The 13,834-nt window shown below is 43.5% G+C and overlaps 1 protein-coding gene across 2 annotated transcripts in view; it reads right to left on the bottom strand.

The window, feature by feature from the left end:
- LOC121539003 (arf-GAP with SH3 domain, ANK repeat and PH domain-containing protein 1-like) overlaps positions 1-13,834 on the bottom strand; it is a 56,677-nt gene that overhangs the window by 23,526 nt on the left and 19,317 nt on the right. For both annotated transcript variants that reach the window (XM_041847163.2, XM_041847162.2), the window contains exons 5-11: positions 10,083-10,132; positions 9,265-9,388; positions 3,722-3,807; positions 3,140-3,215; positions 1,585-1,671; positions 1,175-1,284; positions 76-145 (exon numbers count right to left, since the gene is read on the bottom strand). In XM_041847163.2, coding sequence (XP_041703097.2) covers positions 76-145; positions 1,175-1,284; positions 1,585-1,671; positions 3,140-3,215; positions 3,722-3,807; positions 9,265-9,388; positions 10,083-10,132 — 603 coding nt within the window. The remainder of the gene's footprint in view (positions 1-75; positions 146-1,174; positions 1,285-1,584; positions 1,672-3,139; positions 3,216-3,721; positions 3,808-9,264; positions 9,389-10,082; positions 10,133-13,834) is intronic.

The raw sequence follows: 13,834 nt of genomic DNA on the forward strand, positions 1-13,834 counted from the left end.
TCCTGTATTGGGGTACAGGAAATGAGAGGTGAATGAAATGTCAGCTAAAAGGCCACATGACATGGTGAGTCTCACCGTGCTGTGGGAGATGGTCAGACAGCCGTACTTGACACCACACTTCCTCTTCTGCCACACCTTCCTAATCCTGGAGGGAGTGAAAGAGAGAGGGGAGACAGAGAGACACAGACCACAGTCTGAGTCAGGTATAACTTACTGTATATCTACAGTACCATCAAGTTTACACATCATTTCCAGGAATACAAGTTCGTTTCCCCAACTGACTCACTTCCCCCCATGTTATCACACTGTAATCTAACGCTCTGAGAATGAGGGGAGCTAGAATGGTCTCTCTCTCTCTCTCTCTCTCTCTCTCTCTCTCTCTCTCTCTCTCTCTCTCTCTCTCTCTCTCTCTCTCTCTCTCTCTCTCTCTCTCTCTCTCTCTCTCTCTCTCTCTCTCTCTCTCTCTCTCTCTCTCTCTCTCTCTCTCTCTCTCTCTCTCTCTCTCTCTCTCTCTCTCTCTCTCACTCACTCACTCACTCACTCACTCACTCACTCACTCACTCACTCACGCCAGGCCTCACCGCCTGGATCCAAACCCCCAGAATAATGAAGACCAGCTGGGGCTGACAAAGCACTGCATCCATATTTAGGCTGCGTTGGCAGTTGGCTAGGTTATATTGTATCTGTGCACTGGCTATATATTTCTACTTTGAGCAACTCTGTGATATCTGACTCCGACTCATCATCAAGTCCAAACTCTTGCGGTAGTTCAATTGTAAATGTCGTCCGTAGCTGTACTCCGTCTAGTCACAACCATAAAACAGCCTGTGACATCCTAGCCTAGACCCGGATCGGTTTATGCTGTCTTGCCAAATCCTATGTGTGCTATCTTAGCATATCGAGCTGCCTCCCTAAACTTGCCTCTGACTGGGCCTCACCAACACATGACCGCCCGCTTGACAAAATACAAACCAGTTGAGCTATAGAAAAGGATGCAATTCAATAGCACCATTTCGAGCTAGCTGTGAAGTGAGTTCACAGCACGTTCTAATCTCAGTTACACAGGCTAGTGGAATCCTCGTATTGGGGTTAATGGTGGAAGTGGAGCCTTGTGTGTTTTCAGTACATGGTCAGTATATTTATCAGTATTTTCACATTCTCCAGACAGACTCACCCGTCACTCCTCTTCTGTAGGAAGCCTGACTTTTCCGTACCATACTTCTTGTTGCCTTGAGGCTGGTGGATGCTGTAGCCGTTACCAGAGTTCTTTCCGGTCAGGTATTCCTAGGACAAAACGGGAGAAAAATCCTTTATTAAAATATAGATTGACTATGAGTAATTGAAAAGATACCCGTTTTCTTTTTATACCCACCCACCATGATCGTGTTCATTAGGGCAAGCAATGGAAAACGTTTCAAAACATTTTCCAAAGGAAAATGAACACTTCTTATTGGACAAGCCCAGGTAGTCCCCCTCTGTTTGAGTCAGTTTTCTACCGTTTGGTGGCTAATGAACAAGACCCTGGAAAGCGATCTAGTATAGTTTATAGTGGGTGTTTGAGTTCTGTGGTGGTGGAAACCGTACCTCTTTCCCCTCCACCTGTAGCAGCAGTCTCAGGGAGTCTCGTAGCTGAGAGAGCTGTCTCACCTCTTCATCCTGGTCCTGACGCACCTACAGTAAACACACACACACACACACACACACACAGACACAGGACAGATCAGCTTTCTAGCTGAACGCCATCTACTGTAGCTAATATCTAAACATACAGTGATTTGGCTGATATTTTGGGAGCATTTGGAGGGAGTAGCTGGTGTACGTGGCGTGCACTAGCTTTTGACAACACCAACCGTCTTCCAAAAACAATGGATTTGGGATGGGAAGCTTTGCTGAAATGTCCCCAATCAATGGGTGTGGACAGCTGTTAAACCAAGCTTTGCATAACGTTGCAAAATAAAGTGTAACAGAGCATTCTAGAACAGTCTTTGGTTTCTGGGTGGAAACCGTACCTCTTTCCCCTCCAGATCAGTTTGTGCTGTCTTGCCAAATCCTAGACAGCACAAAGCGCCAGGCTAGCACAACCCCTATCTGCCTGTTGCATTAGAATGATCTGGGTCTGATGAAACAACAACCAATCAAACAGGATGACAACAAAACAACGTTTAGGTGAACCGTGAAAAAGTCCCAACAGGTTTCTTTTCCATAAAACTCCCTTGAACCTGAGAAACAGCGTGCACGAGCTTGCCCCTTTTCCGACCATGCAGAGCAAGAAGAACCGACGACACTCTCATTAAACTCAAGTGTCCGTTACTAACACTGTGCCTGATGTCAGAGAGAGAGAGAGAGACAGAGAGACAGAGAGAGAGAGAGAGTGCAACCCGACGTTAGGTCAGTAAACCACAATGTGGACCAGGCTTAGTATAACCACCACACTATGCCATTTAAGGTGGACCAGGCTGTATAACCACCACACCATGCCATTTAAGGTGGACCAGGCTGTATAACCATGTCATTTAAGACTACACTTCAACACCACTGCCCTGTAACCTTGACAACCATAACCGGTACCTTGCGATAGTCTCCTGGTTTGGCAGTTGGGGGGATATGGGTAGGAAAATGTAAGCTTTGCCTGGTTTGGAAAACCTGTCTGGGCGATTATAGCATAAGGGGCCCGTACTTCCAATGAAATTGGGAATTGCATCAAATAGCAGACAGCTTGTGGGTTGGGAAAGTCTGGGAGGAGAGAGGAGGTTGAGGCTTAGGAATTTGACTGTAGCTTACTTACTCAACCGTTGTCTATCTATGAGACTTACAGTGGAGTTGTCTGTCTATGAGACTTACAGTGGAGTTGTCTGTCTATGAGACTTACAGTGGAGTTGTCTGTCTATGAGACGTACAGTGGAGTTGTCTGTCTATGAGACTTACAGTGGAATTGTCTGTCTATGAGACTTACAGTGGAGTTGTCTGCTGCGATGCATAATCTGTTATTCTGTCTGTTCTGGGCTTCCATAGCAGGTGATGACTAATGTCCAGTTGGAGTTGGTAGTTAGTGTGTGTGTGTGTGTGTGTGTGTGTGTGTGTGTGTGACAGACAGACAGGTAGACAGACACACAAAACAAACAGAAACAGTTGTTATTACCATGTGCACCGACGTAGCCAGCTTCTCCACAAAGGGACTAAGGTTTTCGGCAGCTTTCAAGCCGTCCTGGAAAAAACTGAGATGACACAATAACACTGAGTCATAACACTCAGGTACACAACCCCAAACACACACACACAGAGAGAGAGAGACACACAGGAGCGCGCGCACACACACACACACGCTCCACAAACACACGTAGAACACATATAACATATGCAACCGAATAGTTAAGTAGCGTGGCGATAGCTACTGTAGTAAAAGGAAGACAAAACCAAAACAGCCACAACATGACACCAGAAGCCACAGTAACATTCCTGAGGTAAAACCTTATGACGTGTAGTAAGTAGCTGGGAGATACAGCAGTAGGCTACAAATGAAAGCCATACGCTTTCCATAAGGCCAAATGAGTTCAGCGAGGACTCTTTCAATTCAAACTATAGGGCCAACCAGAACCGTACTGCCTTGGATATAAAAATGGTCTTAAATGTTTTATTTCAGACTATAACCAGGCCAGTGCAGTACAGCTCTGCTTGGCTCAGTAGTTTGAAAAGGGCATGAAAGCATAGAAGGAGAACTTACTTGAGCTGGGCCTGGAAGTACTTGATAAGACTCTGGAGCAGGTCCGGACCCTGACGTACCCTCAGCTCCTGGATCTTCAGGAGGTACTGGACAAACCAGAGGACACAGTGCTAGATTAGTAACCATGGTTACAGGGCTGGTTTAGGTTCAGAAACGGTCATACTGGTTACAGACCGTTATTAAGAAGTTGTGTATCATTTCACTGATTCAACCAGTCACTCATTAATCATGGTAAGAGAAATGTACTGTATGCCCCTGCCCTTGTGTTCTGACCCAGGTAAAACTCCTGTTCTTTAGTTGTAGTCTGTAACTTGGGCCCAGAGTTTTTCCCGGTCAGGACACATGGGCAGGAAAAATGATAGACTTTCATATGAACAAGTCTCTTCTGCCATAGACAGTATGGTTCTCAGGACGTAGCCTAAACATGAAATAGCACAGAACAGTTTCAGGGTGTGTTTTTTCCCTGATCCATTTTTTAACTGTTTGAAGTGTTTCAAATGTTGCTTTAAAAGGAAAATGCCTTGGTGAGAGCCAGCTGTAGGAGCTCTCTGCTGCTTGTGGAAGGAATGACTGCAGTCTGCTGCGTCTCTGCTCCATAAAGCCTTGTTTAAAGCCGTCTGTCTGCGGCTACGCTGGGTCATGTTCATTTTCCATCAAATGGGACAAAATGGACTGAAACAGCCCACTGGGCAAAAACTGGTTGAATCAACATTGTTTCCACATCATTTCAACAAAAACAAATCAGTGTGATGACGTTGAGTCAACGTTGAAAATAGATTGGATTTGCAAAAAATTATCAACGTAAAGGCATTTCGTGTGTTTTTCACCCAACTTTTAACCTAAATCCAATGACATGGTGAATATTTTTGTTGATTTTACGTTAGGTGACAACTCAACCAAATGTAAATCAAAACTAGATGTTGAACTGACGTTTGTGCCCAGTGGAAGGACTTCAAATTATTATTATTAATTATTAGAGAGGCCAGCTGGTAGTAGTGGTAGTTAGTAGTAGTAGTAGTAGTAGTGGTATTCATGGTGGTAGTAGTAGTAGTGGTGGTAGTGGTAGTAGTAGTAGTGGTGGTAGTGGTATTAGTGGTGGTGGTAGTGGTAGCAGTGGTGGTAGTGGTATTGATGGTAGTCGTGGTGGTAGTGGTGGTAGTGGTATTAGTGGTGGTAGTGGAATTAGTGGTAGCAGTGGTGGTAGTGGTGGTGGTAGTGGTAGCAGTGGTGGTATTGGTGGTAGTGGTAGTGGTGGTAGTAGTAGTAGTAGTGGTGGTAGTGGAATTAGTGGTGGTAGTGGAATTAGTAGTAGCAGTGGTGGTAGTGGTATAAGTGGTGGTAGTGGTAGTAGTGGTGGTGGTAGTTGTAGTAGTGGTGGTGGTAGTGGAATTAGTGGTATTAGTGGTGGTAGTAAAATTAGTGGTAGCAGTGGTGGTAGTGGTGGTGGTAGTGGAATTAGTGGTGGTAGTAGTGGTGGTAGTGGTGGTAGTGGAATTAGTGGTAGCAGTGGTGGTGGTAGTGGTAGCAATGGTGGTGGTAGTTGTAGTAGTGGTGGAATTAGTGGTGGTAGTGGTATTAGTGGTGGTAGTGGTATTAGTGGTGGTAGTGGAATTAGTGGTAGCAGTGGTGGTAGTGGTATTGGTGGTAGTGGTAGTAGTGGTAGCAGTGGTGGTAGTGGTATTGGTGGTAGTAAATTATCCAATAAGAAACACTCATTTTCGTTTTCAGTTGCATGTTTTCAAACGTTTTCTGTTGTGTGCCATAACGAACATGACCCAGACAAGGGCCTTGGAGGAGGGGGCATTCCTCCATCCATCTCAGCAGCTGGACTCACAGAGGGGCCAGCTGGTAGTGGTGGTAGTGGTAGTAGTAGTAGTAGTGGTGGTAGTGGTATTAGTGGTTGTAGTGGTAGTAGTGATATTAGTGGTAGAAGTGGTGGTAGTAGTGGTGGTAGTGGAATTAGTGGTGGTAGTGGTATTAGTGGTGGTAGTGGTAGTAGTGGTGGTGGTAGTAGTGGTGGTAGTGGTGGTAGTGGTAGTGGTGGTAGTGGAATTAGTGGTAGCAGTGGTGGTAGTAGTGGTAGTAGTGATGGTAGTGGTATTGGTGGTAGTGGTGGTGGTGGTAGTAGTAGTAGTAGTAGTAGTGGTGGTAGTAGTAGCAGTGGTGGTAGTGGTATTGGTGGTGGTAGTGGTAGTAGTGGTAGTGGTGGTGGTAGTGGTATTAGTGTTAGTAGTGGTATTGGTGGTAGTGGTATTAGTGGTGGTAGTGGAATTAGTAGTAGCAGTGGTCGTAGTGGTATTGGTGGTAGTGGTAGTAGTGGTATTGGTGGTAGTGGTGGTGGTAGTGGTGGTAGTGGTAGTAGTGATATTAGTGGTATTAAATTATCCAATAAGAAACACTCATTTTCGTTTTCAGTTGCATGTTTTCAAACGTTTTCTGTTGTGTGCCATAACGAACATGACCCAGACAAGGGCCTTGGAGGAGGGGGAATTCCTCCATCCATCTCAGCAGCTGGCCTCACAGAGAGAGCGCAACTAAAGAGCAAATTCCCCTACGCTCGTAAAGTGTAACTGTGGACTAGAACTTTAACTGAGCTTAGCATTGGTTTCAGTGACATTTCCAATCTGTGCTGCACATTTTACATTTCACAGTCTAGTCTGGGTCTGGCTCCCTCCCCCACCTTGACACGATCTGTACCATTCAGGGGAGAACTTGCCCTCCCCCAATCCTACCCGTAAGCATTAGCGGAATTAGTGGAATTAGTGGTATTAGCGCCGTTAGTGGTAGTAGTGGTAGTAGTGGTGTTAGTGGTATTAGCGGTATTAGCAGTGGTAGTAGTAGTGGTAGTGGTATTAGCGGTATTTGCAGTAGTAGTCGTATTAGTGGTGGTAGTGGTGGTGGTAGTGGTATTAGTGGTGGGAGTGGTAGTGGTAGTAGTGGTGGTAGTGGTATTAGTGGTATTAGCAGTGGTAGTTGTAGTGGTAGTAGTGGTGGTGGTGGTGGTATTAGTGGTGGGAGTGGTAGCAGTGGTGGTAGTGGTAGTAGTGGTAGTGGTATTAGCTGTATTAGCAGTGGTAGTTGTAGTGGTAGTAGTGGTGGTGGTGGTATTAGTGGTGGTAGTGGTATTAGTGGTGTTAGTAGCAGTGGTGGTAGTGGTGGTAGTGGTATTAGTAATGGTGTTAGTGGTAGTGGTATTAGTGGTGGTAGTTGTATTAGTGGTGGTAGTGGTAGTAGTGGTAGTAGTGGTGGTAGTGGTATTAGTGGTGGTAGTTGTATTAGTGGTGGTAGTGGTAGCAGTGGTAGTAGTGGTGGTAGTGGTATTAGTTGTATTAGTGGTGGTAGTGGTGGTAGTGGTATTAGTAATGGTGGTAGTGGTATTAGTGGTGGTAGTTGTATTAGTGGTGGTAGTAGCATTAGTGGTAGTAGTGGTATAAGTGGTGGTAGTAGTGGTAGTAGTGGTATTAGTGGTGGTAGTGGTGGTAGTGGTGGTAGTGTTGGTAGTGGTATTAGTGGTATTATTGGTGGTAGTGGTATTAGTGGTGGTAGTAGTAGTGGTGGTAGTGGTATTAGCGGTATTAGCAGTAGTAGTGGTGGTAGTGGTATTAGCGGTATTAGCAGTAGTAGTGGTATTTGTGGTATTAGTGGTGGTAGTGGTATTAGTGGTAGTATTAGTGGTGGGAGTGGTATTAGTGGTGGTAGTAGTGGTGGTAGTGGTATTAGTGGTGGGAGTGGTATTAGTGGTGGGAGTGGTATTAGTGGTGGTAGTAGTGGTGGTAGTGGTATTAGTGGTGGGAGTGGTATTAGTGGAAGTAGTGGTGGTAGTGGTATTAGTGGTGGGAGTGGTATTAGTGGAAGTAGTGGTGGGAATGGTATTAGTGGTGGTAGTGGTGGTAATAGCGGTGGTAGTGGTATTAGTGGTGGTAGTGGTATTACTGGTGGTAGTGGTAGTAGTGGTAGTAGTGGTGGTAGTGGTAGTAGTGGTGGTATTGGTGGTAGTGGTAGTAGTTGTAGTAGTGATATTAGTGGTAGTAAATTATCCAATAAGAAACACTCATTTTCGTTTTCAGTTGCATGTTTTCAAACGTTTTCTGTTGTGTGCCATAACGAACATGACACAGACAAGGGCCTTGGAGGAGGGGGCATTCCTCCATCCATCTCAGCAGCTGGCCTCACAGAGAGAGCGCAACTAAAGAGCAAATTCCCCTACGCTTGCGTGGACTAGAACTTTAACTGAGCTTAGCATTGGTTTCAGTGCCATTTCCAATCTGTGCTGCACATTTTACATTTCACAGTCTAGTCTGGGTCTGGCTCCCTCCCCCACCTTGACACGATCTGTACCATTCAGGGGAGAAATTGCCCTCCCCCAATCCTACCCGTAAGCATTAGCGGCATTAGTGGAATTAGTGGTATTAGCGGTGTTAGTGGTAATAGTGGTAGTAGTGGTATTAGTGGTATTAGCAGTGGTAGTAGTAGAAGTGGTGGTAGTGGTATTAGCTGTATTAGCAGTGGTAGTTGTAGTGGTAGTAGTGGTGGGAGTGGTAGTAGTGGTAGTAGTGGTAGTAGTGGTGGTAGTGGTATTAGTGGTGGTAGTAGTGGTATTAGTAGCTAGTGGTAGTAGTGGTATTAGTGGTGGTAGTTGTATTAGTGGTGGTAGTGGTAGCAGTGGTAGTAGTGGTAGTAGTGGTGGTGGTAGTGGTATTAGTGGTGGTAGTTGTATTAGTGGTGGTAGTAATGGTGGTAGTGGTATTAGTGGTGGTAGTTGTATTAGTGGTGGTAGTAGCATTAGTGGTAGTAGTGGTATAAGTGGTGGTAGTAGTGGTATTAGTGGTGGTAGTGGTGGTAGTGTTGGTAGTGGTATTATTGGTGGTGGTGGTAGTAGTGGTAGTAGTAGTGGTGGTAGTGGTATTAGTGGTGGTAGTATTGGTGGTAGTGGTAGTAGTGGTATTAGTGGTAGTAGTAGTAGTGGTAGTAGTTGTGGTATTAGTGGTGGTAGTATTGGTGGTATATTAGTGGTAGTAGTGGTGGTAGTGGTATTAGTGGTAGTAGTTGTAGTAGTGGTATTAGTGGTAGTAGTTGTGGTAGTGGTGGTAGTATTGGTGGTAGTGGTATTAGTGGTAGTAGTGGTGGTAGTGGTATTAGTGGTAGTAGTTGTGGTAGTGGTGGTAGTGGTATTAGTGGTAGTAGTTGTGGTAGTGGTATTAGTGGTAGTAGTTGTGGTAGTGGTATTAGTGGTGGTAGTGGTAGTAGTGGTATTAGTGGTATTAGTGGTGGTAGTATTGGTGGTAGTGGTATTAGTGGTGGTAGTATTGGTGGTAGTGGTAGTAGTGGTATTAGTGGTGGTAGTATTGGTGGTAGTGGTATTAGTGGTGGTAGTAGTGGTATTAGTGGTGGTAGTGGTATTAGTGGTAGTAGTGGTATTAGTGGTAGTAGTGGTATTAGTGATAGTAGTGGTAGTAGTGGGGAATGAGAAACAGACTTTAGATCAATGTCCATGGGTAACTGCTACCTGTGTGTGTGTGTTTGTCCTAGCTATGTGTCCCCACCTCACACATCTGCAGCTGGAAGGTCCTCCTCTCTCGCTCCATGTCCTCCGTCACGTCGTATCCCTCCATCCTGATCAGGCCCGGCTGACGCCTCTTCTCGCGCCTCTCCTTCTCCAGCTTCCCACTGTGAGAGAGAGAGAGAGAGAGAGAGAGAGAGAGAGAGAGAGAGAGAGAGAGAGAGAGAGAGAGAGAGAGAGAGAGAGAGAGAGAGAGAGAGAGAGAGAGAGAGAGAGAGAGAGAGGACTTTAGACTGTAAAGCATCTTTATTGATACCATTCAATGAAAACAAAAGAGCATTGTTAAATGGATGGCAGACTAAACGTCAACATTCGTAGACACAGATGTTGAAGAGAGAAGGGACAGTGCATTAGATATCTGTAGAATTGTCTTGGGCTGAGGTGTGAGTGTGGATGAGGTGCGAGTGTGGATGGGGTGCGAGTGTGGATGAGGTGCGAGTGTGGATGAGGTGCGAGTGTACTTATGTGTGCATGTCTGTGAGAGAGTGTGTGAATGAGAAAAAGAGAGATATGGGTGGATTTACAGTTATTTACTACCCTAATCATTGCCCTATTTCACATTCTATTGCTGTAACACACTCCCTCTTTCCAAGTAGTTCACGTGAGGAAGTAGGAGAAAGGATAAGGGAGAGTGGAGAGTGGAGGTGAAACCCCATTCTTATATTACATTGACTTACAACCAGACCGTGATTGGATGGGTGTACAGTAAAACTCTCTTTTCATCTTTCTGAGAGAGGCACCACAAACCATGTGGAAGACTACTTCCGTCATAATCACTTTGATAGAGTGATATCAACTCACACTTTGATGTCATAGTCCTTCCAGCTCTTCTCCAACTGTTTCTTCAGCTCCTAAAGAAGAGAAGACAGAAGAAGAACAGATTGGTTCAGTTGGGCTGCGCTCCAGACAAGCCAAATAAACACTGCCTCTATATTATCTGAAGTGTGGACAGTCACAGGACACTGCACAGGGGCCCCAACTTTAGATTACATTTGACTGTGAATAGAAGGCTCTGGCCCCACCATTCACCTTATATGACACTTCAACAATGGGGTTTACGGTACAATAACAAAACCTATTGCCGGTGAATGACCTCTCATTAAGTAGGACAACGAAGCCTGGCCTGGTGAAACACCAGGCCCTAGTACCTGTAGCCTTTGACTGTGGCCCAGAGTTTTTCCTTGTCTGAAAAAAACCTTGGTTCCATATTCATTAAGCGTCTCAGAGGAGGGCTGAGTACATAGAGCTGATGTTTTCCAGGTTTGTGCCTTAGTCATTAGACTAAATGTATATCTTATTGTCTAGGAGTATCTCGTATTGTCTAGGAGTATCTCGTATTGTCTAGGAGTATATCGTATTGTCTAGGAGTATCTCGTATTGTCTAGGAGTATATCTTATTGTCTAGGAGTATCTCGTATTGTTTAGGAGTATATCTTATTGTCTAGGAGTATCTCGTATTGTCTAGGAGTATCTCGTATTGTCTAGGAGTATCTCGTATTGTCTAGGAGTATATCGTATTGTCTAGGAGTATATCTTATTGTCTAGGAGTATATCTTATTGTCTAGGAGTATATCTTATTGTCTAGGAGTATCTCGTATTGTCTAGGAGTATCTCTTATTGTCTAGGAGTATCTCTTATTGTCTAGGAGTATCTCGTATTGTCTAGGAGTATCTCGTATTGTCTAGGAGTATCTCGTATTGTCTAGGAGTATATCTTATTGTCTAGGAGTATCTCTTATTGTCTAGGAGTATCTCGTATTGTCTAGGAGTATCTCGTATTGTCTAGGAGTATCTCGTATTGTCTAGGAGTATATCTTATTGTCTAGGAGTATCTCGTATTGTCTAGGAGTATATCTTATTGTCTAGGAGTATCTCGTATTGTCTAGGAGTATCTCGTATTGTCTAGAGTATATCGTATTGTCTAGGAGTATCTCGTATTGTCTAGGAGTATCTCGTATTGTCTAGGAGTATCTCGTATTGTCTAGGAGTATATCTTATTGTCTAGGAGTATCTCGTATTGTCTAGGAGTATATCGTATTGTCTAGGAGTATCTCGTATTGTCTAGGAGTATCTCGTATTGTCTAGGAGTATATCGTATTGTCTAGGAGTATATCTTATTGTCTAGGAGTATCTCGTATTGTCTAGGAGTATCTCGTATTGTCTAGGAGTATCTCGTATTGTCTAGGAGTATCTCGTATTGTCTAGGAGTATATCTTATTGTCTAGGAGTATCTCGTATTGTCTAGGAGTATCTCGTATTGTCTAGGAGTATCTCGTATTGTCTAGGAGTATCTCGTATTGTCTAGGAGTATATCTTATTGTCTAGGAGTATCTCGTATTGTCTAGGAGTATCTCGTATTGTCTAGGAGTATCTCGTATTGTCTAGGAGTATCTCGTATTGTCTAGGAGTATCTCGTATTGTCTAGGAGTATCTCGTATTGTCTAGGAGTATCTCGTATTGTCTAGGAGTATATCTTATTGTCTAGGAGTATCTCGTATTGTCTAGGAGTATCTCGTATTGTCTAGGAGTATATCTTATTGTCTAGGAGTATCTCGTATTGTCTAGGAGTATATCTTATTGTCTAGGAGTATCTCGTATTGTCTAGGAGTATATCTTATTGTCTAGGAGTATCTCGTATTGTCTAGGAGTATCTCGTATTGTCTAGGAGTATCTCGTATTGTCTAGGAGTATCTCGTATTGTCTAGGAGTATATCGTATTGTCTAGGAGTATCTCTTATTGTCTAGGAGTATCTCGTATTGTCTAGGAGTATCTCGTATTGTCTAGGAGTATCTCGTATTGTCTAGGAGTATCTCGTATTGTCTAGGAGTATCTCGTATTGTCTAGGAGTATATCTTATTGTCTAGGAGTATCTCGTATTGTCTAGGAGTATCTCGTATTGTCTAGGAGTATCTCGTATTGTCTAGGAGTATCTCGTATTGTCTAGGAGTATCTCGTATTGTCTAGGAGTATCTCGTATTGTCTAGGAGTATCTCGTATTGTCTAGGAGTATCTCGTATTGTCTAGGAGTATCTCGTATTGTCTAGGAGTATATCTTATTGTCTAGGAGTATCTCGTATTGTCTAGGAGTATCTCGTATTGTCTAAGAGTATCTCGTATTGTCTAGGAGTATATCTTATTGTCTAGGAGTATCTCGTATTGTCTAGGAGTATATCTTATTGTCTAGGAGTATATCTTATTGTCTAGGAGTATCTCGTATTGTCTAGGAGTATCTCGTATTGTCTAGGAGTATCTCGTATTGTCTAGGAGTATCTCGTATTGTCTAGGAGTATCTCGTATTGTCTAGGAGTATCTCGTATTGTCTAGGAGTATCTCGTATTGTCTAGGAGTATATCGTATTGTCTAGGAGTATATCGTATTGTCTAGGAGTATCTCGTATTGTCTAGGAGTATCTCGTATTGTCTAGGAGTATCTCGTATTGTCTAGGAGTATCTCGTATTGTCTAGGAGTATCTCGTATTGTCTAGGAGTATCTCGTATTGTCTAGGAGTATCTCGTATTGTCTAGGAGTATCTCGTATTGTCTAGGAGTATCTCGTATTGTCTAGGAGTATCTCGTATTGTCTAGGAGTATCTCATTGTCTAGGAGTATCTCGTATTGTCTAGGAGTATCTCGTATTGTCTAGGAGATATCTCGTATTGTCTAGGAGTATCTCGTATTGTCTAGGAGTATATCTTATTGTCTAGGAGTATCTCGTATTGTCTAGGAGTATATCGTATTGTCTAGGAGTATCTCGTATTGTCTAGGAGTATCTCGTATTGTCTAGGAGTATATCGTATTGTCTAGGAGTATCTCGTATTGTCTAGGAGTATCTCGTATTGTCTAGGAGTATCTCGTATTGTCTAGGAGTATATCGTATTGTCTAGGAGTATATCGTATTGTCTAGGAGTATCTCGTATTGTCTAGGAGTATCTCGTATTGTCTAGGAGTATATCGTATTGTCTAGGAGTATATCGTATTGTCTAGGAGTATCTCGTATTGTCTAGGAGTATATCTTATTGTCTAGGAGTATCTCGTATTGTCTAGGAGTATCTCGTATTGTCTAGGAGTATATCGTATTGTCTAGGAGTATCTCGTATTGTCTAGGAGTATATCTTATTGTCTAGGAGTATATCGTATTGTCTAGGAGTATATCGTATTGTCTAGGAGTATCTCGTATTGTCTAGGAGTATCTCGTATTGTCTAGGAGTATATCGTATTGTCTAGGAGTATCTCGTATTGTCTAGGAGTATCTCGTATTGTCTAGGAGTATATCGTATTGTCTAGGAGTATATCTTATTGTCTAGGAGTATATCGTATTGTCTAGGAGTATATCTTATTGTCTAGGAGTATATCTTATTGTCTAGGAGTATATCGTATTGTCTAGGAGTATATCGTATTGTCTAGGAGTATATCGTATTGTCTAGGAGTATCTCGTATTGTCTAGGTGACTTTACAGACACAGTAGGTTCCACAGTAGGGGAGACAGTAGGTTCCACAGTAGGTTCCACAGTAGGGTTCCACAGTAGGGGAGACAGTAGGGGAGACAGTAGGTTC

Source organism: Coregonus clupeaformis, chromosome 21 (assembly GCF_020615455.1).
Source record: "Coregonus clupeaformis isolate EN_2021a chromosome 21, ASM2061545v1, whole genome shotgun sequence".
NCBI lineage: Eukaryota > Metazoa > Chordata > Actinopteri > Salmoniformes > Salmonidae > Coregonus > Coregonus clupeaformis.